This window comes from Mustela nivalis (genome assembly GCF_964662115.1).
Source record: "Mustela nivalis genome assembly, chromosome: X".
Lineage (NCBI taxonomy): Eukaryota > Metazoa > Chordata > Mammalia > Carnivora > Mustelidae > Mustela > Mustela nivalis.
This window is the reverse complement of record NC_139040.1, coordinates 102,342,114-102,368,020: the sequence shown is the minus strand read 5'-3', so window position 1 is coordinate 102,368,020 and position 25,907 is coordinate 102,342,114. Positions and strand designations below refer to the sequence as shown.

General features: G+C 36.1%; 1 protein-coding gene across 1 annotated transcript in view; it reads left to right on the top strand.

Annotated features, from left to right (window-relative positions):
• CFAP47 (cilia and flagella associated protein 47) overlaps positions 1-25,907 on the top strand; it is a 525,406-nt gene that overhangs the window by 194,991 nt on the left and 304,508 nt on the right. The window contains exons 31-33 of the mRNA XM_082717915.1: positions 4,103-4,184; positions 6,020-6,106; positions 14,659-14,851. Of these exons, the coding sequence (XP_082574041.1) occupies positions 4,103-4,184; positions 6,020-6,106; positions 14,659-14,851 (362 nt within the window). The remainder of the gene's footprint in view (positions 1-4,102; positions 4,185-6,019; positions 6,107-14,658; positions 14,852-25,907) is intronic.

Genomic DNA, 25,907 nt, shown 5'->3' with positions numbered 1-25,907 from the left:
TAGGAATAAACCTAACCAAAGAGGCACAGAATCTATACTCAGAAAACTATAAAGTACTCATGAAATAAATTGAGGAAGACACAAAGAAATGGAAAAATGTTCCATGCTCCTGGATTGGAAGAATAAATATTGTGAAAATGTCTATGCTACTTAAAGCAATCTACACATTTAATGCAATTCCTATCAAAGTACCATCCATCTTTTTCAAAGAAATGGAACAAATAATTCTAAAATTTATATGGAACCAGAAAAGACCTCGAATAGCCAAAGGGATATTGAAAAAGAAAGCCAACGTTGGTGGCATCACAATTCCGGACTTCAAGCTCTATTACAAAGCTGTCATCATCAAGACAGCATGGTACTGGCACACAAACAGACCCATAGATCAATGGAACAGAATAGAGAGCCCAGAAATAGACCCTCAACTCTACAGTTAACTAATCTTCGACAAAGCAGGAAAGAATTTCCAATGGAAAAAAGACAGCCTCTTCAATAAATGGTGCTGGGAAAATTGGACAGCCACATGCAGAAAAATGAAATTGGACCATTTCCTTACACCACACACAAAAATAGACTCAAAATGGATGAAGGACCTCAATGTGCGAAAGGAATCCATCCAAATCCTTGAGGAGAACACAGGCAGTAACCTTTTCGACCTCAGCCGCAGCAACATCTTCCTAGGAACAACGCCAAAGGCAAGAGAAGCAAGGGCCAAAATGAACTATTGGGATTTCATCAAGATCAAAAGCTTTTGCCCAGCAAAGGAAATAGTTAACAAAATCAAAAGACAACTGACAGAATGGGAGAAGATATTTGCAAACGACATATCAGATAAAGGACTAGTGTCCAGAATCTATAAAGAACTTAGCAAACTCAACACTCACAGAACAAATAATCCAATCAAGAAAGGGGCAGAGGACATGAACAGACATTTCTGCAAAGAAGACAATCAGATGGCCAACAGACACATGAAAAAGTGCTCCATATCACTCGGCATCAGGGAAATACAAATCAAAACCACAATGAGATATCACCTCACACCCGTCAGAATGGCTAAAATAAACAAGTCAGGAATTGACAGATGTTGGCGAGGATGCGGAGAAAGGGGAACCCTCCTACACTGTTGGTGGGAATGCAAGCTGGTGCAGCCACTCTGAAAAACAGCATGGAGGTTCCTCAAAATGTTGAAAATAGAACTGCCCTATGACCCAGCAATTGCACTATTGGGTATTTACCCTAAAGATACAAACGGAGTGATCCGAAGGGGCACGTGCACTTGAATGTTTATAGCAGCAATGTCCACAATAGCCAAACTATGGAAAGAACCTAGATGTCCATCAACAGATGAATGGATCAAGAAGAAGTGATATATATACACAATGGAATACTATGCAGCCATCAAAAGAAATGAAATCTTGCCATTTGCGACAACATGGATGGAACTAGAGTGTATCATGCTTAGCGAAATAAGTCAAGCAGAGAAAGACAACTATCATATGATCTCCCTGATATGTGGAAGTGGTGATGTAACATGGGGGCTTACGTGGGTAGGAGAAGAATAAAAGAAACAAGATGGGATTGGGAGGGAGACAAACCATAAGTGACTGTTAATCTCACAAAACAAACTGAGGGTTGCTGGGGGAAGGGGATTTGGGAGAAGGGATGGGATTATGGACATTGGGGAGGGTATGTGCTTTGGTGAGTGCTGTGAAGTGTGTAAACCTGGTGATTCACAGACCTGTACCCCTGGGGATAAAAATATATGTTTATGAAAAATAAAAAATTAAAAAAAAAAAAAGAATTTACACAGGGTCTTATACCAGGAAGGGTGCTATTGCCAGAGAGAACTTTTTATATCAGAAAGACTTAACTACCTGGCATGGCAAATGATTGTTTACCAAAGATTTGCTCTTCTCATATTTTTGTGAATTGTCTTCCTCCCCTTTGAAGACCCAAACCCCTACCCCCATCTCCTTAGCCTCAGCTGCCTGACCACCTCTCAAGATTCATTACTTTGTGAGACTCCCATAAAGTATGTATATCTCATTGTTGTTCCCCCCTCCCAATTTGATTTATGTCAATTTCATTATTGGGCTAGCAAAAAACTTAGAAGGTAAGGAGGAAAAAGTTTTGTACTCTTACAGCAGCAGAAGCAGATTGATTATTGCAAAGTTACTTTCTCTAGGAGAGATGGTAGGGGTCTCTCAGGCAGATTACCTAACTAATGCTGTTCAGGCAATTCCTGATTAACTGGTTTAAGATTCCATTTCTGGGAGGTACAAAATCATTGTTTAGTTAAATCTCACTTTGGTGACATGGAGCTTAGCATAAATGACTCCATTTAGGGCCTGTTGTCTCCTGTTGTCTTTAATAATGCAAAAAATGTATTCTTCATTCTGAACATTTTACTGAAGGCCTCTTCTCTGCTGGACACTATGGAATATTCAAATGAATACCATGTGGTCTCCTTCTCCAAGAAGCTTTCAGTTTAATGCTTCCCTGATAATTTTTCTTAGGTTTTCAGTACCATTTAATAGAAGTGATTATTTCCTTCTGAAATCCCATATTTGCTTTGGATGCAAGGAAGTATTCCACTTTCTATATATTTCTCTGAGCTTTCTGTCTTTGTTTTACCTCTATGATTTCAACTTAATGGACCATCATCTCATTTGAGTTCTTATAAATGCTCTAGGTTCAGCTACTCCTGTAAAGGAGAAGTGTTCCATTAAAATATTATAGATAATATTTAAATCTATAAGAATTCCAGTTTAGTGAAGATTCATAGGAGTGATGTAGATCTAGATGGGAAATACATGAAAATCAAAGAGAAGGGATGATATTTAACTGTCAAACAAAGGAGCTTTATGTGTGCAGCATGATTTCTTACACCAGCTTCCACTGGCCCATGGCCAAGTGAAACTTAATTCTAGAACTCTGCTCTCTGCTTCTACCCCCACAAGGGTTCCCCTTCCTTATATTTTTTTTCTCATTCATTATGCTACCTTCAAGGTTTGAACTTTTAGAATCATGTTGAGGCTCCTTTCTGCCTTTTCTTTTTCTCCCATTTCAGTAGTGATAGGATTGCAAAATGTGTACAGAGTTGAGGACTAGATATGATATTCTCTGATAAATGCTTATGGTGAGTGGCATTCTGTGCTCACTGAATGAGTTAAATCCAAGTGTTTAGATCTCCAGTAGGAAACACTCCTGCCAAAACTATTAAACTGTATGAAGGTAGTTCTGGTGGTGATAGATGTGCATATGAAGACTTTGAATAAAAACATTTCAAGGAGTACCTGAATGACTTAGTCAGTTGAGCAACTGATTCTTGATTTCGACACAGGTCATGATCTCAGGGTTGTGAGATCAGAGTCCTGCATCAGGTTCTACACTCAGCATGGAGCCTCCTGAATGTAGAGCCTCTCTTGCCTCTTATCCCCCACTCACTCTCTCTCTCAGAAATATATCTTTAAAAAATAGTTCAAGAAATATGACAACAAAAAATATAATCTTGAATGTGATAGATTATATACATATGAATATATATGCTCTTAAATGTATAAAATAACAAATATGTGCTGCATCAGATATACTATTACAAGTTTATATTATCACAGAGGCCAGAATTTTTAGATATTCTTGGAAAAATAGGTGATGGTTTATGTCATATTTGTGGTTTTCCATATTCAGCTGTGTGTTGTGATAGGCATTCACTGAGCATTGGGTGACTAATGATCTGTTAGATGGTTTATTGTATTCAAAGTTTTTCCAGATAGTTTTCAATTTTTTAATGTTATACAACAATAAAATGGTTAGCAAAGTCATGTAACTCTATATTCTGTTATCATACAAGGATAAATGTAGCTGATCGTAGGCATTTAGTAAGTTCTTTCTCATTATTAATTCTCTAAAGGAAGCATCATATACATACTTCATTGTTAAGAGAAGTTTTAAAGCTAATTTTATAAATTTTAAATTTAAAAAATAAAATTCAATACATATATAAACTATGATATTGAAATAACTGAAGTTCAAATGCAGGTGATATACAAACTGGGAGTATTATACTATAATAATTTGGATTTTTCTCTTCTGATTTTAGTGCTCAAGGAGCATGTATTTCTCATGTACTTCCAGAATTTCTGCTTGAACCAGAAGATTATGAAAAGTGGATTGAAATTACAGTAAGGAAATACAATTTCTAGGGAATAATCTGCACAGTTATTGAATTGACTGATCTTTGGTATTTGTTAGAAAATTTTATTACAAAATCTTGGTATTTTATTTATGAAATGTCCTATGGATTATGTCTCTCTGGACAGCTTACTTACATGTGTGTGTGTATAAATATTTAAATGTATATATACACATATATGTAGATATTTTTATATATATACACACACACACACGGTCATACACACACATTTTTATATCTGTCTAAAAATCTTTGTGGAGTTCCTGTTGTCAGGGAGCAAGAATATCCTGTCCTCTTCAAGGTCCTTCCAGCTAGACTAAGAATCAAATTGACATGAGACTGATTAACAGGAGAAAATCAAATTTAATAGCTTATGTAAGCGGAATTAGCACAGACCTGGAAATTCCAAAGACAGGCAAAATGAGGTATTTATGTCATTCTGAACTAAGGAGAAGGGGTAGGAGGAGTCTGGGACTTCAAAGGGAAGAAATGTACCTCACAGGGTCCTACGAAGAGCAGGTGTTTGGTAATTAGATGTTTGTCCTGCTATACAGATGGGTCACTCAGATAAAATGTTATCTCTGCTAATAAAGCTTATTCTGGGAAAGACCCTTTCTCCGTACACCCCACTATTTCAGATTCTTCTCTGAGTTAAGGGAGGGCCAAAAGTTTCTCTTAAGCCCAGAGGGTCTCAGTTGCCTTCAGCTGAAAATAGGCCACATGCCAGAGTGGCGTGTTTTGGGGGGACCTGTCCCAAACCCCTGCAACCAACTCCCTATGTGCCAAAGTGATGCATCTTGGGGCAGCCTACCCTTGACCCCTATGCTATGTAGAAATTATTACATGGCTTTCTTAAATATATAGGTAATTTCATCTTTTATGGGGTCTAGAAATGAAGGATTGTGTGTGCTTATGTAAATGTTTTATTAAAGTCAATTTTTAGACTATGTATCTTCCAACAAAAATATTGGTTTAATTTTCCCACCACTTGCCACATCCCTTCTTTAAGTTAAAGGGGAGAATAGGCAGAAATTAGCAAGATTTGTATATTTTTTTTCAAAGTATACAGTTCATTTTATGGAAACCTCTTGAGAAGGTGAATTGCTTGTAGAAACCTTCAGGCTTTGAGGCAGCTCTACTTTAGTCATGGCTCTGTTATTATACTCACCACATGATGTAAACAGGAGAACCATGGGCTTGTCTTTTTTTTTTTTTTTTAAGATTTATGTATTTGAGAGGGAGGGGGAGGGAGTGCGTGCAAGAGTTGGGGGAGGAGCAGAGGGAGGGAGAGAATCTCAGATAGACTCCCTGCTGAGTATGGAGCCTGACATGGGCCTTAACCCCACCACTCCAGGGTCATGACTCTTGAAGCTCAACCAACTGAGCCACCCAGGGGGCCACTGGGGCCTGTTTTTTGATACTCTACTGAGTTCCAGTGGCTTAACCAAAAAATGTGTTTCTTTTTGGGACTCAGAGTTCAGAATAACTTTGTATCTTATTCTGCTACTTCTGCCACAGAATAAACTAGTAGGGTCATTGAATGGATAAATCTTTGACCTCAGTAAGGGGCTGTGTATTCTAGGAAGTTACTTCTGTTGATAGTTTCTATTACGTGCCCATGGGGAATTAGAGATCTTGATGAATGTATGCAAAAGTTTGTACAAATAAAAAAAAACACTCATATGCTAAGTAGTTAAAACTTGGAATTTGTATTTGCCTTGCATTTTAGTTAATGTTGTAATATTTTATTTATTAAATTCTTTTTTAAAATTTTTATTAAATTCTTTCGCTACTACCTTGCCTGTGTGTTCCTGTATACCTAAGGAAAAGCCCTCTGTTGTTATAGACATGACTCAGTTTGAAGCCTGGAGTAAAAGGGCATGGACAGATGTATTCCTTCAGATATACAAGGTAACATTTCCACTCTTGTTCACTGCTGGTTGTTTTGGTTGATTTAGCTGAATCGTGTATTAGTTAAGGTGTAGATGGTGCTGCTGATTAAAGAATTAAAAAAATACAATGGCTCAAGATAAGATAGAGTTTTTATCTTTCTCATGGAACTGTTGAGAAGTAAGTGGTTTGGAGACAGCAGAGTATGTCTTCCACCCTCAGTCATGGCCTTTTGTCTCTGTGTTAGCCTCTCAGAACAAGGAAGGAGTAGTGGAGGAAAAGTAAAATCTGTTTAAGGATGTCACCTAAAAAATGCATCATTTCCTGTGGGCAGAGTTTAGTCCTATGGTTGTACCTCACTGCAGGGGATGTTGAGAAATGTAGTGCCTAAAATAAGTAGCTACCAGTTGTATTCTGGTACTAAAAGGAAGGATTAAAGAATGGGTGATAGTGAAAATTATGGTTTCTACCTGTACTACATACTAAACCCTTGCTCTCCATGTCATTCTGAAGAGTTATTCACTAGGAATCATATACCAGTAGGCAAGACCAAGTTTTGATGAAACTCTCCAATTTACTCCATGCCAAATTGCATATGTGGGTAGATTAACACAGCATAAAATTATGCCTTCACATCCTGTCCCTTTTTTTGCACAAACAAGTGCTGGTTTCAGTACTGAGCATTATTCCCTAGGGTTCTAAATGTGGCAGTACAGATCCTCCCCAGTAAGACCAGTGGAGGCTTTTGCTCTGTTTTCACACATTGAAAACACAGGTAGAGTGAGCTGTGGGACAACAGAGTTAAAATGAGGGAGAAGTTAAAGAAAAGTAACAATTAGTCACTGAAAAGAAAGGACAAAATTGGTGATTACACAGTGTGTAGTTTGTCAGACTCTTTGCCAGTAAAGGCTTTTTAAAAGTGAGCTTATTTAATCTTCACAAGCAGTAATCTCCAGTGTAGACATGAAGAAACAAAGTTCCTCAGGCATGCATACTGTCTCCCCAGATCACCTGATTTTAGCTACATAAAACCACCCAATGTAGATAAAGCTTATCTCTTCCTTGATCTCTGCTGGGGCCCAGAAGCCCAAGGACCCCTTCCTGCTGTCTGGTAGCCTGTATCCTCCACTGCAGCCAGCTGACCATCCTACCCTCTAGAGAGTTCTTTCTACTGCTTAATTCCTACGTACTCCTTCTTTCCTCTTCTTCTTCCATCATCCTGCCCTGCTTTTTTTTTTTCTTTTTTTGCCAGATGTCTAGGGGGTAGAAAACCTGCTTTTTCTTGAGTAATTCCCTGAAGAATGTATGAGGGTATTAATGACTCTCAGTCAAACTTGGATTTGGGAAAAGACATTTTCTACTTTGTTTCTTAACTCCAAGCTGTATCATCTATGATTTGCCCACTGATAGAGAAGAGCAACTCTAAAACAAAAGGGCAGCAAGTACCCTACTTAATGGACAAAGTAGTCCTAATTTTGGTTTGTGGGCTTTATTCACTCACTCGTTCATTTCTTCATTCATGCATGCATTGATGGATAGGTTTATGTCATCTAATCTCTCCTTCCTATCCTAGAAGTCTATGAATTTAAAAATCAAGTATTACTTGTAAACTCAGAATCTGATAGTGTGTCAGCTACATCGTATATGCTCAACAAATACTGGCTGAGTAAATTTACTTAACAACTATTATGGTATAGACACGGTAGTAAGCTCTGGGGTTTAAGATTAAACTTGATATAGTCTTTCTCTTCCAGGATTTTGTGTCCTGGAGTATATAAGTAATTACTCATATCTAATTACAAGACTTATAACCAATTCTATGTTAAGGTAAGCCCAAAAAACTAGTGGTGAATGCACATAGAGAGGAGCCTACTTTTTCTGTGCACTGGAGAAGGTTTCTAGGAAGAAAATCAATTCAGCCTGACCCTGAGAAATAAGTAGGAGTTTCCCAGGCAAGGTAAAGCAGTGGAGCATAGGTTAGAGAGGGAAAGAAAGAGTATAATTTGTGAGAAAGAGGTGGTAGGTGAGTTTTATTGGGGATCAAGACAATAACATTTGTCAAGACAAAGGGAATTCAATGTGGAAATGCCTGAGATTAGATACAACATGGTATGTTCTAAGGAAGAAGCACACTATGACTGGGGGTAGGAGGTGTGGACTATGATCCTAGTCATAAATTAGAGCATGGTTGACTTCATAAGCCAAACCAAGGAATCTGGATTTTATGGACTTTAGCTCCTGAAGGATTTTAAACATGAGGCTGATATATCAGCTTTGCATCCTAGAGAAATCACTCTGGTACGATGTGGCATCTGTTTGGAAAGGTAGTGCCTGGTGCTAGGAATACTGGTGGTAGTGGGAAAGATGAGAAAGGGACTGCTTTCCTAAATATTAGGAATAGAATTCAGAATGACTTGGTGAATAACTAGATCTCAGTGGGTGAAGGAGATAAAGAGGTAAAAGATGACAGTGGATCCTGCTGGGGTGACTGAATGGAATTTGATCCTAGTCCCTGAAATAACAAGACAAGCGATAATAATAGGATTTTGTTGGGGGTGGAGGGTGAGATAGAGTAAGAAGGTATAATAAATTAATTTTGGTTGTGGTGTATAATGGTGCCCAGTGTCTTTACCAGGTAGATATACCCTTCAGTCAGGAAAGAGATCTGGGTGGCAACACGTGTGGGATTCTTCACTGATTCCATGATAAAGTCATGGGAATAGATAAGATGACCCAGTTAGGTCATCTGCAGAGCTGTATTTCTCCATGTATTGTGTCTAAAGCATGGGTGGCTCTAGGAGCTCTACTAAGTCAGAACCATATTGGCAATTTCTCTTGTGAAAGCAAGCAATGTTGAGATGAGTTTCACAGGTTGGAAAGAATATGGTGATTTTCACACAAATCCCTTTAGGTTTTCTTTTTCTCCTTCCTAGAGCTCGTGTGTGCCCTCAGGACTGCCTTTGTCAGGTCTTCTTGGCTAATAGTTTGGATAAAGGGTACAACTTGTCTCACCCAATTTGATTTTGTGTCATTTGGGTATTTTTGCCTGTTAAATTTCATATTTAATTGTTGCTATTTTCTTGCATTATATTCCCAATTCACAAAAATGTATTGATGACCAAAAAACAGGTCATTGAAGCACAAGAGAGATGAAAAACAGTAACAGAAACACCCAAATTCAGAATGCTGTTTTAAATGTAAATATAAAGAGGGCTTTCATGTGCATATAAAACATGAATCTGTATGTAATGAAAGAGGTAAATGTGATATTTTTACTGAAGAATCTAGGCAAGAGAAAGATGATCAATAATAAATATCTGAATAATAAGTTTAGGTAAACTGTTGATTCATTTGTTCCCAGTGTACTGTCTGTTATAAGGTTGTTGTTGTTGTTGTTTTTAAATAGTGGCATGATTGTGTCAAATATTTTGATATTTTTAAATGAAGAGCAGTGATCTTTCTGGTTAATTAAATACATTTTTCCTCAAACCAATTCAAAATCTCTCTGTTATAAAATTGTGGAATATTTGCTGCTAAAAGTAGGCAAGACACCAGTTCTACTGAGGGCATTACTTTAGAATTTCATGCCTCTGTAGAAGACAAGTAAAGATAGTACAAGGTTTCATATTTGTGAGGAATACTTATTTATTTAATTTGTTTTTAAAGATATAATTATTTATTTTAGGGAGAGAGAGTGGGATGGAGGGACAGAGGGAGAGGGAAAACTGCACTGACTGGGGCCCAACACATGGCTTGATTTCACAACCCTGAGATCACAATCTGAGGCGAAAGCAAGAGTCGGATGCTTGACCGACTATGTCCCCGAAGTGCCCCTGTAAGGAATATATAAAATGAGCTTCAATAAAACATGATTGGAAAGAAGGTAAACTTGGTGAAATTGTTTTATTAAATGGCTTTGCAGGATGTCCCCTAATGGCAGTGGAATGCAATGTGCATACAGTTATTCCCACAAGTGTTAGCAAATAGTGCATGCTTTGGTTGGATCTAAAGGAATGTATGAACACATTTGCATATGTGTGATAAGTCTGTGTGAAGGAAAGAAATATATGATGACGTTTTATTCTCTTTATCAGTGAAAGCCCATGCTCTTAGAGGAATAATTCTTTGTCATTATTTAAAGATTAATTTGTAATGTAGCCTGGAGAAAATCAGTTGGTGGTAGATATTGATAGACAATTGGTCATTGGTCACAAGAAAGGGTGAACCCTTATTCATAGGGAAATGTAGATGATTAAAAATATGCTTCTATTGTGAATTCATAGTTAAATAGAAAAAAATGTAAATACTGTCAAAATAAGGCTACTGAGTTGCCTAATTGCGTTGTGATCTCTGTAAGTTCAGGATCTTTATTTCCAATTTTGAGATGCGCTGGTTACGAAGAGAAGGTCAGTCTCACGTGCATTTTTTCAACAGGAGTGAGATTTAAAATAGTATGTTCCTAGCACTAATGTTTTTCCGTATTTATCATTTTTATTTTAGGTGGCTAGCTCAAATATTCATTAGGTAACGTTTTCCATCTTGGACATATACATACAGGATTTGAATATCATGAATTTTATTTTTATTTATTTATTTATTTATTTATTTAAAGATTTTATTTATTTATTTGACAGAGAGAGATCACAAGCAGACAGAGAGGCAGGCAGAGAGAGAGAGAGAAGGAAGCAGGCTCCCGGCTGAACAGAGAGCCCGATGCGGGGCTCGATCCCAGGACCCTGGGATCATGACCTGAGCTGAAGGCAGCGGCTTAACCCACTGAGCCACCCAGGCACCCCGAATATCATGATTTTTAATGTGGTACAAAGCACTAAAGCATCAAAAGTTTGGCTTTTTCCCAAGATTTTTTGGGGAAAAAACGTTTTGAGTTGTTGAATGGACAGAAAAACTGAATATGATCATGTAGTTTCTACACAGCTGAGTTGATGATTGGAAGCTGAAATCCAGCCTACGTGCTGCTCGCTAAGACTATAGACACTATTGGAAGCTGTGTCTCAACAAATTAGTTGCAGGGGGGCTTTTACTTTAATAAGGGTACCATCAGGATAATAGTTTCTCAGAGAGTGTACCACATTCTTTAATTTGCACAAAGACACTGTATAAGTTTTTGAGCTCCTCGCAATGGAAGCCAAAGAAACTTTTCCCAAAGATGAATGCCACTGAAGAGTAGAGTACTATTATCTTTAATGCTATTTCCCAAGTTGAGTGTTTTTAACCTTTGACTTTTGAGTGTGATTGGCTCATCAAGGAGCTTAGTATTTGGTTAGTATTTGAAAGTAGATGAAGTAGATTTTAATAAAAATCTCTATAATTTCTGGCTTTGTGTTGGGCCTGATTATCTATAACAATCAAACTGAACATCTATTCTGTTAACCTGTAAATATGAGGTAAGCTTTTCTCAATTAGTGGAAATACAGAATAAGAAATTACTGAATATATAAAGTGATGTAGAATTCAATACATTCATCGTCTAGGTAAATGTAGATAACTTGATAAAGACAGTAACTATCATTCATTTTACTGATATGAAGCTATAATTATTGTCATTACTACTACTAACATAATGTTCTAAATATTATGTTGAATCTTTGTTTTTTAATTACAACAATTGGTGGTTTTTGTGGTTTCTTCATGCATATTTCGTGGTCTCTGGGAGATAAAATTGGGAGAAACACACCTAAAAACTTAAAAGAAAAGATTGCATCAGGGCACCTGGATGGCTCAGTTTTTAAGCGTCTTCCTTCGGCTCAAGTCATGATCCCAGGTTCCTGGGATCAAGTCCCACATGGGGCTCCCTGCTCAGTGGGAAGCCTGGTTCTCCCTCTCCCACTCCCCTTGCTTGTGTTCCCTCTCTCACTGTCTCTCTCTGTGTCAAATAAATAAATAAAATATTTTTTAAAAAAAGAAAGAAAAGATGGCATAGGTTAGAAACCTAGTGTCATAGAAACCCAGCACTTAAATAGGTAAGGGAAGAGAATCCTGCAAATGAGCTCAAAATAGGCAAAAAGATAGCAGTAACACTGTATGGTACCATGAACAAGGAGGGAGGAAAGCCTTTGAGGGAGGATGTATTATCAGATGAAATTGGGAGGTGGTATAAAGTAATGATTAAAAATTCCCTATTGTATTAGACAACAAAGATGCCAAAGGCACTTTCAGGGTATGAGGGTGTGATGAATTGGTGGAAGGTTATTAGGTGGGCTTTGGTTTGATGAGCAAAAGGAATGAAAGTGGGGACAATGGGTTAGAAAACTCTTTCATGGGTTACACTGGTGGAGAGAACAGGTAAAACAATTGGGGAATCCACGTTTGGGAGAGCTCTCTAAAAGCTGAGTATAAGTGATCATGTTTTGATATTGTTGAGAAGGGAGAGGTTAAAGATCCAAAAGTTAAAAAAGGCAAATGATGGAGGACTGTCCCAAAGATGATGCGTAATTTTGGTATCTAGTACAAGAGAAGGGATAGCTTACCCACTGTAGCTGTAGAGAAGGAGGAAAAGTGAGTATAGATGTTCACGTTGTAGGACAGACACTGCAGCATTCTCATCTAGGATGTCATTCCTTTGCTCTTTGAAGTAGTGATGATGGGTCTTCTGAAAAATACTAGTGTATAGGCTGAGAAGGAAGGAGATCTGATAGGAGATGAATAAGGAGCCAGGAGCCCCTAGAGGTAGTAGGAGTGAGAAGACAAGGGAAAGAGGACTCTGGGCTTGCAGTGCTTTATCTTTATTTAAATCAGTAGCAGGTGCATCTTGGGTTTCCTGGAACCCCTATAGTGACACCCTGGTATGCTGTGTGCTGTACCTTAGAGGTGAGGTCAGATTGCTGCTGTGCCTTCCATCACCAGGAAACTCCCCTATAGATTGAGCCTCTTCTTGGAGCTTTCTCTCTACCTCCTGTTTTTGTTTTTGTTTTTGTTTTTTTTTAAGATTTTGAAAATTTATTTATTTTGAGAGAGAGTGAGTGAGCGTGAGAGCAAGCGAGTGAGAGATCATGAGCAGGAGGAAGGTCAAAGGGAGATGCAAACCCCCTGCTGAGCAGGGAGCCCAATGTGGGACTTGACCCCAGGACCCCAGGATCATGACCCAAGTGGAAGGCAACTGCTTAACCAACTAAGCCACCCATGTGCCCTCTACCTCCTGTCTTAACTGATTTTTCTGTCTTCACCCCAAGATCACTTGTAGGTGGTCCTCTACCTCCTGTCTTAACTGATGTTTCTGTCTTCACCCCCAGATCACTGGTAGGTGGTCCTCCTTGATAGGGCTTGTTGATAAACAAGCTTGAATGCTTCTTTTTATATTTTCTTCCTCTATTTTCCTTTTAAAAATTCTTACTTTATGAACTTAAATTATATTCTGTTTACAACAAATTTATAATCTTGATAATATTTAGACTTAAATGACTGCAAGAAATTTTGTTAGGGTGATAAACTTTTATGGTATGTTTGAGCACTATTTGTTATATTCTACTTAATCTTATCAAAGGAAAGGTAACCTTCTAAAAGTTAAATCTGATTTGACTTTTTCTAATTCCTACTTAAATTAATTGTGCCTTTTTGGCATACATTTTGAGTTAAGATTTACTAGAATAACTTACACATAGTTTAGAACATTCTGTGAAATTGCAACTGTTTAGTAAAATTAAAATTTCACCTCATGTTATGATCTACATCTTATTCATGTTTTTGTTGGGGAAGGACATGACATTTTTTTCATTGCTGTTCCATTTATTCATTATGAGACCAGTCATTACTTTTAAAATATTCTTTAAACACCGTCCAAAAATATAAGAGCTATTTCTTGGTAGAATAACAGCTTGAATTTTAAACAGAAACACTGACAAACAGGTATGGTATAACCTTGTTCTTGGAAACTTTGGAAAAGGAATGAACTTTGGTAGCATGTTTTAAATTGTTGTTCTGCCTTTTACACTTTACCTTTTAAAATATTTAAATATTTAAATGGTTGAAATTCAACCATTTCGGATTAAATGTCTTTCTAAATATACTTTAGCTAAGGATTGCATCGTTTCGCTATCATACCACTATTTCCAAGCACAGTAACTAGTGTTGTATCATGCACTCAGTACATAATAATTGAATTAAGGAATAGATATAGACCTTCTTACCTCTTAACTAGAATTCAGTTTATGTTTAAAACAGTCCTATTGCTTCCGTATCCAGTGCTGTGGTTACCACAAGATTCTCTATGGGCCTCTTTCTCCTCTAAATGGTACCTAAATTAAATAGGAGAAAGTTTGTTTGCAGACTTTGAGACATCACAGATTGTATCTCACAATATATACATATGCATTATGTGTTTGCTGGCCTATGTCCATGAGGATTTCAAACATAGCTGAGTTTTGGATAGGCGAGTTGTTATTGCCTATACTCTGACTTTCATCTTTATTGTGGGGGGTCTTCTGATTTCTTTTACTCTTGTATGGATGCAATTGACCAGAAAATACTGATGTATTCCTTTTTTTACTCTTCCAATATTGATTTTGTAATTTTACCATTCAAGTCTAATGAAGGTTCCCTCTTTTTCCCAATTTCAGGTTCTGGTACTATCCCGGGTTGTACCACATTGCAGCAACAACCTGCCCCCCATACATGTGCAGAATTCACCAAAAGTCAATCCTTGTTTTTTATCCAGCAACATATATTCTAATCCTGAAAGGATTCTGCTTAGTTGGATGAACACAAATTATGAGAATGCCCGACATATTATATGGAAAAACTGTCACCATGGTGAGAATTTTTTTCTTTAAATAAATTATTGCTAATTTTCATGTGACAATTTAGAATTAGACCCAGAATCCATGGATTCTAGACCTGACTCTTTTCTGCAAAAAGGATCTCTTAACATCTTCGAGATCAGTTACCTTACATGTAACATGGAAATAATAAAAGTTGCTTCTTTAATGTATTTTGAAGAATAAGTGATAAAATCTATGAAGAGATGCTCTCCAAAAGACAGTCTTAATATCATTGCTGATATTTTCAGCTCTATAAAGTATTAAATTTTAGGTGACATGCTCGAATCTTGTGTGTACTTAGTTGATATCAAGTGAAATTTAACTAGAAAACATCTTACATGTCATTGTGACAGTCATGTTGGAAATCACTAAGTGCAGTAATGCTTCATGAATTTGGGGGGAGGTTGGTCATATTAGGTCCAAATACTGAGGCAAGTGGGTGGTCATTAAAGAGACCTTCAGTGTTCAGGTGGCCACTCCTGGTTCTGTCCTTGTGAAATGAGGCTCTATAAATTTTCATCCTACAAGCCTTCAATTTTTGTTTTTTTTTTTTAAATTCCAGTTTGCTAGTCTAGTGCATTTTTTCCCTCTGTCATAACCACTGATTGTAGTGAGATGGATGGCACTGTGCATGCTGGTTGTTTCTGTGGCTTCAATTCGGGCCCCCTCTTCCAAGTACATACATACCTCTTCTGTTCAGAAGTGGTTGTGTTTAATTTATTATATTTATTTTTTATACTGAACCCTCAGAGTTTAATCTAAATTTTAGAAATAAGAAGAAGATTTAAGAGTGATTTTAAAATGAGACTTTGAATTACAGTTGTTTTAACTTAAAGGCATTCCTTCAACAAACATAGTGACATCAAGATTGAAACAGTTATATTGATATATTGGTATCAGGCAGCAGTAAACATAGAATATTTTAGTACCTTCTAATTGATTTACTGATAATGTCAAAATAATTTGACTTGAATCTGCAATTGAATAAGATTCATATTTTATAAAACTGTATTTGGCCCTTTCAAAAATATTTTAAAAACTGCAAATTATTAGATTACTGAGGAGTGACAATTTAACCAAAATAGTATAAAATAATGTACATATATTAGAAATTAGTATATTCATTTGTTGTAAAATTATTATGGTTCTGTTTTTATCAACAAAATGGTCCTTCCAAGTTAATTTCAAAGAGTTTGCTGCATTTTTAAATATAATACATTACAGGCACTGGCCTCTTTACTTTAAAAAAAAAAACACTGAGTTTTATGCTTTTACAAAGTTTTTGCATTTTTCTCTGCTATCTTCTGCTTGGACTATTATTTTCCTATTAATCTTCGTGATACTGTTTCTCACTTTATTCAGGTGTCTGCTCAAATATCACTTTATCTGACAACATTTCCCAGTACCCTCTAAAATAGCTTATCCTTTCATCTTTCTCTTTCTTGCTCTGTTCTTTTCAATAACATTTTTCCCAAAATTATATATATAAAATGGAGAGTCTGTTTCTTCCAATAGAATGTGAGCTTTTTAACAGGAATCGTCTTGTCTGTTTTGTTGTTCACTGGTGTGTTCTGAGAGCTAAGAACAGTGCCTAGAAGAAAACAGATATCAGAAACTGTTTGTGTATATAAATGAAGGAATATGGAGACACATTCAGGTTTTATATATTTTTCTATCCTATTCCAGACAATTGGATATATATTAGCTTACCCCTTTGTACCTTTTGTACAAATTTCAAGAGTTGGATTGAATGGTTGAGGTAGAAGGAGGCACTTTCCGCATTGAACATGTACCTGAGTACAGGTTGGTGGGCTTAGTAAGAGTGGAGGTCCATGAGGAGAATCTCTGTTAAAGATTTCTCTTGGGTTAACTTGGGCTGAAAAAAAGTCATTCTCATTTCCCCAGATTTTTATCTGTCAACATTGACACTTATTCTGCTTAGATTCTGCTTAGATTGGTAAAATTGGACCATCCTCACAACTTGGTGCAGTGGTTCTGTGGAGGGTAGAAGGGTAGGGCTGCACCCAAAACCTTTCGATTAAGAAACTGTTGAGGGTGGGACCTAGCAATCTGTGTTTTATTAAATCCTCCATGTGATTCTGATGTGCACTAAAGCTATAGCGTCCCAGAAAGTAGTTTCCCTAGTGCTTTTAAATTGTTCACAGAATGATATTTGTTCACAGTTGTATTTCTGAAGAACCCCTCATTTAAATAACAATTCCTTTGATGTTGTAGTAGATGAAAATTTCCTCAAATTAATGTCAGGCATCAAACCACAGATCCAGGAAGATCAGGCAATACCAGGCAGGATGAATGTAAAAAAAAAAAAAAAAAGCTTTATGGCTAGGAATACTATATTTAAATTGCAGAACATCAAATATAGAGAAAGAATTGTGAAAGAAGCCAGAGGGGGGAAAATACCTTGCCTATAGAGGAGTTGAGATTTATATCCAAGAATTATATCCAACGTCTCAGAAATCATGTAGTCAGGAAGATAGTGGAATATTTAAAGTGTTAAGAGTTAAAAAAAAAAAATACTAACCTAGAATTCTGTAGCCAAGAAATTGTCTTCCAATAGTGAAGGAGAAAACATTGCAGAGAATAGACAGTGGAACTTGCTTATACATTTTTTTTTTTGATAAACTGATCAGTTGGCAGCTTGCAGAGTCATCTTTATGAACAATCTGTCCTTGATCAGCCTGATGGGGCAACAAAGAATTTTTTAGTTGTTTATGGCTTTTGCAGAAACTTGCTGGGTTAAGCAGTGATGTCAACATATAGGTGGTTTCCATATTCCGTCTCTGCTGAGGCCTTTATATATTTCTCATTAGAATTTCATTGTAATGATGTAGGAACTAGGAAGTATGTGACAAGTAAGCGAGCCTTCCTCTGTGAAGGAGAGTATGGAGTGGTAAAGTTGGAATCAGTTGGTTCAGAGGCCTGGCCATCCAGGGCTTTGAATATCAGGACAATATTTTAGGACTTCATTCTGTTGCCTTGGAGAATAATGGGAGATGGCCAAGATGGCAACTGCTATGAAAAAATGGGTATTTGGTCTGGTGACCATAGTAAGTCTGTGGTTTGAAGTACACTGAGGTCACATACATTTGATCAGCATACCCCAAATTTAGCACTGAGACTGAGACTTCTTAACCCTGGACTTTCTATGATTTTGCTCAAGGGTATGTGGTGCCAGGTAGTCAACGTTTGGGAGTTTCCTTTCCTAACTACATGTAGTTGCTGAAAGGTGCTGTTAAAAAGCAAACAAACAAAAATTAAAACAAGAATAAAAAAGTTATCTATCCTGTGTTTGAAAATTCATAATATGTGGTAATTTGTCCAAAGAGTGGTGAATGTCAAAAAAAAATTTTTTTTCCATGTCATAAATGAACACCTGTTTCATGTAAGTAGGGGACCATTTTAGGGCTTGCTAGGAGGTACGTTTGCCCTTTTACACTTACACTCTCGTTCCTGCTAGCTCTTCATATTGTGTGTGCTTAAGCCCTCTATCATTAATACAACAGTTAATGTTTTTCACTGATGAACCTTTTTTTATACCTTAGAGACAGCTGCTTCTTCAGTAGATCATGCTTATGATAAAGTGTCTTCTTTGTTATTCTTTTGGACCATTTTCTTCAATTGCTACATTTGATTGCTAATGGAAATTTCTCATCCTATAATCACCTGGTGATTTTGAGAACAGCAATAGGCCATTTTTGTAACATAAAGTTTAATTTCTGAGAGGAATAATACTTTCATTTGACTGCACTTTTAACAAAATCCTGAAATTGGAGTATTTTGAACTGTCGGTTCAAAGGAGCTTTGTTCTACAAAATAATATCTATTATTTAACTGATGCTTATTTCAACATTTTTTTTCATGAAGTAACAATTGTAACTCTTATAATTGGAAAATACTGTTTTTATTCTATTTTTTTAGTGGAGTAGAATCATAAATTATATTTGGCAACATCTATCTTTTATGTACTGTCTAAAAGTGTCCCTGGTTTGACTTATCATGGGATAGTTTGTTAAAGTAAACAACATTCAGTATACAATTGAGAAATTGTACTGACCTTTTAATTCTATCTATTCTTAAAATTAATGTAGTGTTGAGGTCCTTCATTTGTATGCATTGGTTGTTTCACATGTGTCTAATGTTCAACTTGATTAAATCAGAAAATAGTCATTATTTACAAAAAACTCTATATTTTCCCCAGAAGTTCCAAATTATCCCTTTAATGTTTAACATTAAATATTTATCATCAGGGCACCTGGTGGCTGCATTGGTTTAGTATCTGCCTTCAGCTCAGGTCAGGATCCCAGGGTCCTGGGATCCAGCCCCACATTGGGCTCCCTGCTCAGTGGGGGGATGGAGGGGGTGGTCTGCTTCTCCCTCTCCCACTTCCCCTGCTTGTGCTCTCTCTGACAAATAAAATCTTAAAAAAAATTTATTATCAGGATTGCAAGATTAAAATTTATCATCTACAGGTTGCATGTAGATAATAGAAATGGTATAATCTGATATTTTAATGTTACATTTAGAATATTTTGTATTGGGAATGTGACTGTCAGTCAATATGTAGAATGTCATGATTAATGTGAAGGTTAACACTAAATCTGGAGAAATGCTAGGCAGTAATAAAAAAGTGAGAACAGAAAATTAAACCTTTTTTTTTCCCAGAGGAAATAACATTTATTTTTTTTCTATTTATTTATTTATTTTTTATTTATTTTCAGCATAACAGTATTCATTATTTTTTCACCACACCCAGTACTCCATGCAATTCGTGCCCTCTATAATACCCACCACCTGGTACCCCAACCTCCCACCCCCCCACCACTTCAATCCCCTCAGATTGTTTTTTAGAGTCCATAGTCTCTCATGATTCACCTCCCCTTCCAATTTCCCCCAACTCCCTTCTCCTCTCTAACTCCCCATGTCCTCCATGCTATTTGTTATGCTCCACAAATAAGTGAAACCATATGATAATTGACTCTCTCTGCTTGACTTATTTCACTCAGCATGATCTCTTCCAGTCCCGTCCATGTTGCTACAAAAGTTGGGTATTCATCCTTTCTGATGGAGGCATAATACTCCATAGTTATATGGACCACATCTTCCTTATCCATTTGTCCATTGAAGGGCATCTTGGTTCTTTCCACAGTGGCGACCGTGGCCATTGCTGCCATAAACATTGGGGTACAGATGGCCCTTCTTTTCATCACATCTGTATCTTTGGGGTAAATACCCAGTAGTGCAATGGCAGGGTCATAGGGAAGTTCTATTTTTAATTTCTTGAGGAATCTGCACACTGTTCTCCAAAGAGGCTGCACCAACTTGCATTCCCACCAACAGTGGAAGAGGGTTCCCCTTTCTCCACATCCCCTCCAACACCCATTTTTAATGGATTAGCATTGCAGTTCAATAAATCAGGGCAAACCAAGGCAATAGCCACATGTCCTGCAAAATGGAGGATGTAAAAATTCACCCACAATCAATTGACCACATTCTTTCTCTTTCATATTTATACCTACTTAGTGTCAGTGTGTTCTAGCCAGAGACCACTGGGAACATATCTATAGTTGAACAAATTCTTTTCAATGGGCATTGCAGTGGGGGAGACCACACATTATGGAGAATCACAGAGTGCCTCACAGTAAAGGATATTATGGAAGACATTATGGGATTTGTGCGTTGGCTCAGTAAATTGGGGACAGGTTCAAGGAAATAGGGATTCACCTCGATTGTGTGCTATCGGGGGCAGTGGTAGTTCTATGAGTAACTTCATAAATCTTATTTAGAGGGAAGACTACTATAATTGAGGCTAATCCTTTCATTAGTAGAGAAGCAGTGGTCACTTAATACTAGCCAGGAGAGGGGGATGTTTGGTGTTGTCAACCATAAAAATAGAAGTTATTTTGTTAGGGAAATGAGTTTATTTGGGAGTAGCAGAGGAATGGCAATTCTGGACAAGCAAACTATGGCAAGCCATAAGCAAGTATAAAGAGACAAGGGGAAATTCCGCTTTCATTAGGTGTAGGTCAAAATTGGGGAGGGTTGTTTTGAACAGAAGCTCATAGGAGAGGTACCAGAGTTTGAGGATGTGATGATTTCTCATTGGTTACAGGTACATTATTAATAGCTGGGGCAGAGAGGGGTCTTTCTTCTTTTTTCTTAAGAACAAGAAATAAAATGCTTCCTATTTCCTGCTAATTATGCCAGCTGCAATGAATGGTAACATACATCAATTCCCCCTTCAGGGCTTCCTCAACTCAATTCTAAGTGAGGTTTTCTCTATTCATTTTCACATTATTTTGTAGTATGCCAATTAAAGGACTACAAATTTTACATATAATGGCTTATTTAATCCTCAAAACATGAACATCATGGTAACTGTTATGAGTGTTAACCAGAAAACTAAAATAGAGATGTTAATTTATTTTCCTAGGAAAATATGTGGCTGGATTTTGAATCTAAGCAGTTTGACCTCCAAAGCTCATGTTAAGTATCATTGTGTGATACTGCTCTTTCAAAATGTTAAATTCTTCTTTAGCTTAGATCTGTGCAATCTTGCAGATTCTTTCCTACTGTCCAGAGAGATGTGTCATTTCCTTTTCCATCCACAAGAGTGGGTTTTCAAATCTGGATGCCCTTTTGTAATCACTTGGGAAATTTAAAAAATAAAAACTGACGCCCCCCCCCAAGCCAACTGAAATAGAATCTGTGGGGGTATTGCCTTTATGTGGGCAGCTTTTAAAAGCTTTCTAGGTGGTTCTGATGCACAGTGAAGGTTGAAAACTCTAATATGTGCAAATTTAAGAATAAGGAATAAAGATTAAGTAGTGCAAATGAACCTTATAACATAAATATTTGTTTGTTCATAACTTCTCCCCTATAAGTGACTTGCTTTGTTTGGCTCTAAACTTTTTTATATTCACAAACTGGGTAACTTATACAAGAGTATGAAAACTATTCAAAACATTTCTTTTATAAATTTGGCATGGGAAGTATTTTTTCTATTTCTTTTGAAGTCAAAGATACTGGTTGAAACGGAGACCTGAAGAGGCTCTTTCTTTTTTTTTTTTTTTTTCTGTCTTTCTTTCTTTCTTAGAAAATGGTGCAATTGAATCTTTATTTACAAGACACTACAAGGTCTGTTTTTTTGTTTTGTTCTATTTTTAAAGAAAAGGGTGAAAAAATAGAGAAAAGGATGGGATGAAGAGGTTTCTTCTAATCTTTTATTTACATGGATGATCTTGTATTATACCTGAGCTTTTACATACTTAAGCAGAATGCAGTCAACATTTTGTCATTAATTATAATATTTACTATATGATTACTTTGTAGATTGTGTTCTGGAATTTATAACCTTTCAATTTTCCAGGAGGTTTTATAATGAATACTGCTTAATAATATATATTATATACAGTTGACCCTTGAACAACATGGTTTTGAACTGGGAAAGTCCATTTATATGTGGATTTTTTTAATAGTACAGTACTGTAACTGTATTTTCTCTTCCTTGTGATTCTCTTAATAACATTTTCTTTTTTCTAGCTTATGTTATTGTAAGAATACCATATATAATACTTATAACATACAAAATATGTGTTAATTGACTGGCTATGTTTTCAGTAAGGCTTCTAGTCAACGGGAGGCTATTAGTAGTTAAGTTTTGGAGGAGGAGTCAAAAGTTCTACACAAGTTTTTCAGCATACAGGTGTTGGTGCCCCAAACCCCACATTGTTTAAGGGTCAACTATATATGTCTGTATCTCTCTTCCCATTTATCTCTCTCTTTCCCTATCTTACTATAGTATATTAAATTGATTTTTAAGTATAAACTAACCTTACATTCCTGGCACAAATTTAAGTTTGTCATGGTAGCTAATCTTTTTTTAATACCATGCTTGATTAGTTTACTAATATTTTAATTTTTTGCTTTAGTTTACATGAGTGATGACTTGTAATTATTCTTTGTACTTTTTAGGTTTTTTTTTTTTTGTTCTTGTTATAGTTTTATGCAACCCTCAACAATTACTTGTAGGATATTTCTTCATTGTAGGCTTTGAAAGACTTTCTAGAAAAGTGAAATTGCTTGTATCTTAAATTTTGTAGAATTTACTAGTAAGATTATCAGGACCTCTTATTTCTTTAGTGGGATGACTTTTAATAATCTAATTAATTTTTTAATTGTTATAAGATCATTCTTATTTTCTTTTTTCCCTCCACCTTCCCATTCATATTTTCTATTTCCCATTGAGTGAGATTTTGTAACACATGACAGTAATGAATTTCATCTAAATTCTGAAAATATTAGCATAATATTTTTCATTAGTTTATTGTATATGTTCTGTCATATGTAACTACTGTGATTATTTTCTTTTGATTTCTTATACTTTATTTATTTAGTAAAAATTTTATTTATTAATTTGACAGAAAGAGAGAGAGATAGAGCATAAGCACAGGGAGTGGGAGACAGAGAAGCTGGCTTTCTGAGAGCAGGGAGCCAGGTGTGGGGCTCGATCCCAGAACCCTGGGATCATGACCTGAGTGGAAGGCAGACGCTTAACAACTAAGCCACCCAGGCACTTCTACTTCTTGTTTTTTAAATTGGTCTTTATCTGTAGTGATTAATAACCTTAGTACACAAGACTCTTTATTTTCTTTCTAGTTTAATGAGGCACTTATATGGAAGTTCTACCAAATATTATATACATTACCTCAATCTCATGTGGCTGATTGTTTAATTGACATTTTTGGTTGATCTTATAATTATTTAGAGTTCAAATATTTTCATAATTTAACTACCTTTAGAAACATGATTTCTGCATTAGAGTATGTATTACTTTGCATTTCCAAAGCACTTTAAAATAATTAAAAATGTACTATGTTATCTGTTCTGAATGTGGGCACAAAAATCCTCAAAATGCTAGCAAACAGAATCCTGCAACATTTTAAGAGGATTAAAAAATTACTAGATGAGATTCATCCCAGGAGTGTAATACTGGTTTAACATAGGAATTCTGGGGTGCCTTGGTGGCTCAGTTGGTTAAGCCTCCAACTCTTGGCTTTGGCTCTGGTCATGATTGCAGGGTCCTGAGATCAAACCCTGCATTGGGCTTAATGCTCAGCAGGGAGTCTGCTGGAGATTCTTTCCCTCTACCTCTGCCCTTTACCCTGCTCTCTCTCTCTCAAATAAGTAAATAAATCACTGAGAAGTAGTGGGAATTCCAATCAATGCAATACTCCATATTAATAGGATAAAAAGGAAAATAAAAGAGACCATCTCAAAAGACACAGCAACAATGAAAATTTATATCTAGCAAGAGACTTATGCTAAGAATATATAAAAACACAACTCAAAAATAAAGCAACAATTAATGGAAGTAAAAAGAAAAAAAGGAGATAAATTATCAACGAGTACATGAAGAGACAATATAATATTAGTCATTAGGTAAGTGCAAAAGAAAAATACAATGAACTAGCACTTGATACCAACTTGGATAACTTAATTTTTTTTAAAAAGTGAAGAAATATTACAATTATTGGGAAAGATTTATAGAAACTAGAACCTTCTACATTGCTAGAGAGATTGTAAATGGTATACCCACTTTGGAAAACAGTTTAATGTTAAACAGTTTGACATTTCTCAAAATGTTAAAAGAATAGATTAATGATATAATTCAGCAATTCCACTCATTGGTTTATACTCAAAATATTTGAAAATACATATATTCTCACAAAAATTCTTAAATAAATGTTAATAGCAACATTATTCACAATAGTCAAAACATGAAGCAACCCAAATGCCAATAAACGGATAAATAGATAAATGAAATGTGGTTTATAGTATCACAAAATGGAATGTTGCTCATCTATAAAAGGAAGCGAAGCCCTAATACATGCTGTGGCATTGATGAAATTTGAAAACATTATGCTTAATAAACGAAGCCATAACACAAAAGGGCACATATTTTGATTCCATGTCTGTAACATGTTTAGAATAGGCAAGTCCATAGTGACCTAAAGTAGTTTAGTTATTTTCCAGTGGATGAGAGAAGAGGGAAATGGGAATGACAGCTATTGGGTATGGGGTTTCTTTATGTGTTGGAAAAAATTTTCTAAAATCAAGTAGTGGTGATGGTCACACAGCTCTGTAAATATATTAAATAATAATGAATTATACAGTTGAATTGGATAAAATGTATATGAGTTATATACCAATAAATCTGTTATAAAAATGTACTGTTTTAGGGGCGCCTGGGTGGCTCAGTGGGTTAAAGCCTCTGCCTTAGGCTCAGGTCATGGTCCCAGAGTCCTGGGATCGAGCCCCGCATCGGGCTCTCTGCTCAGCGGGGAGCCTGCTTCCTCCTCTTTCTCTCTGCCTGCCTCTCTGCCTACTTGTAATCTCTGCCTGTCAAATAAATAAATAAAATCTTTAAAAAAAATGTACTGTTTTAATAATCATCTAAAATAATTTAAGTAATTATGATATTCATAAAAATAGTATGTGCACTTATTCCTTTAATGCATAAAATGATTCAGTTTTATGTTTAGCCATCATATCTTCAATTCATAATACTATTTAGGACTATTTTAATATTTCTGAATATTTGAAGCAGTATATAAATAGGTAAGAATATAACTTATAAATCAAAATTTTAAAAAGTTTTAGAACATCCCTGAATTTTCTGTTTCCTGACAAATGAGAACTAGATTAGTTTACTCGTTCTCTCTCTAAAACAACCCTAGACCAACACTTCTCAGATGGTAAGATGAATATAAATCTCCTGGAGATTTTGCTAAACTTTTTATGTTTCAGTAGGTTTTAAGTAGGGCCTGAAATTCTGTGTTCATAACAAGCTTCCAGTTGATAAAGGTGCCGCTGATTCTCATAGCACACTTTGGGTAGCAAAATCTTGGGAGTATAGAAGAGTGTAGCCTCGATTAAAGCAATTAACAAAAAAGCATAGAAAATCCTTGATATACCTAAGGCTGTGGTGAACTGGTGGGGGCTTGGCAGCGGCCTTCTTTCTGTATGAA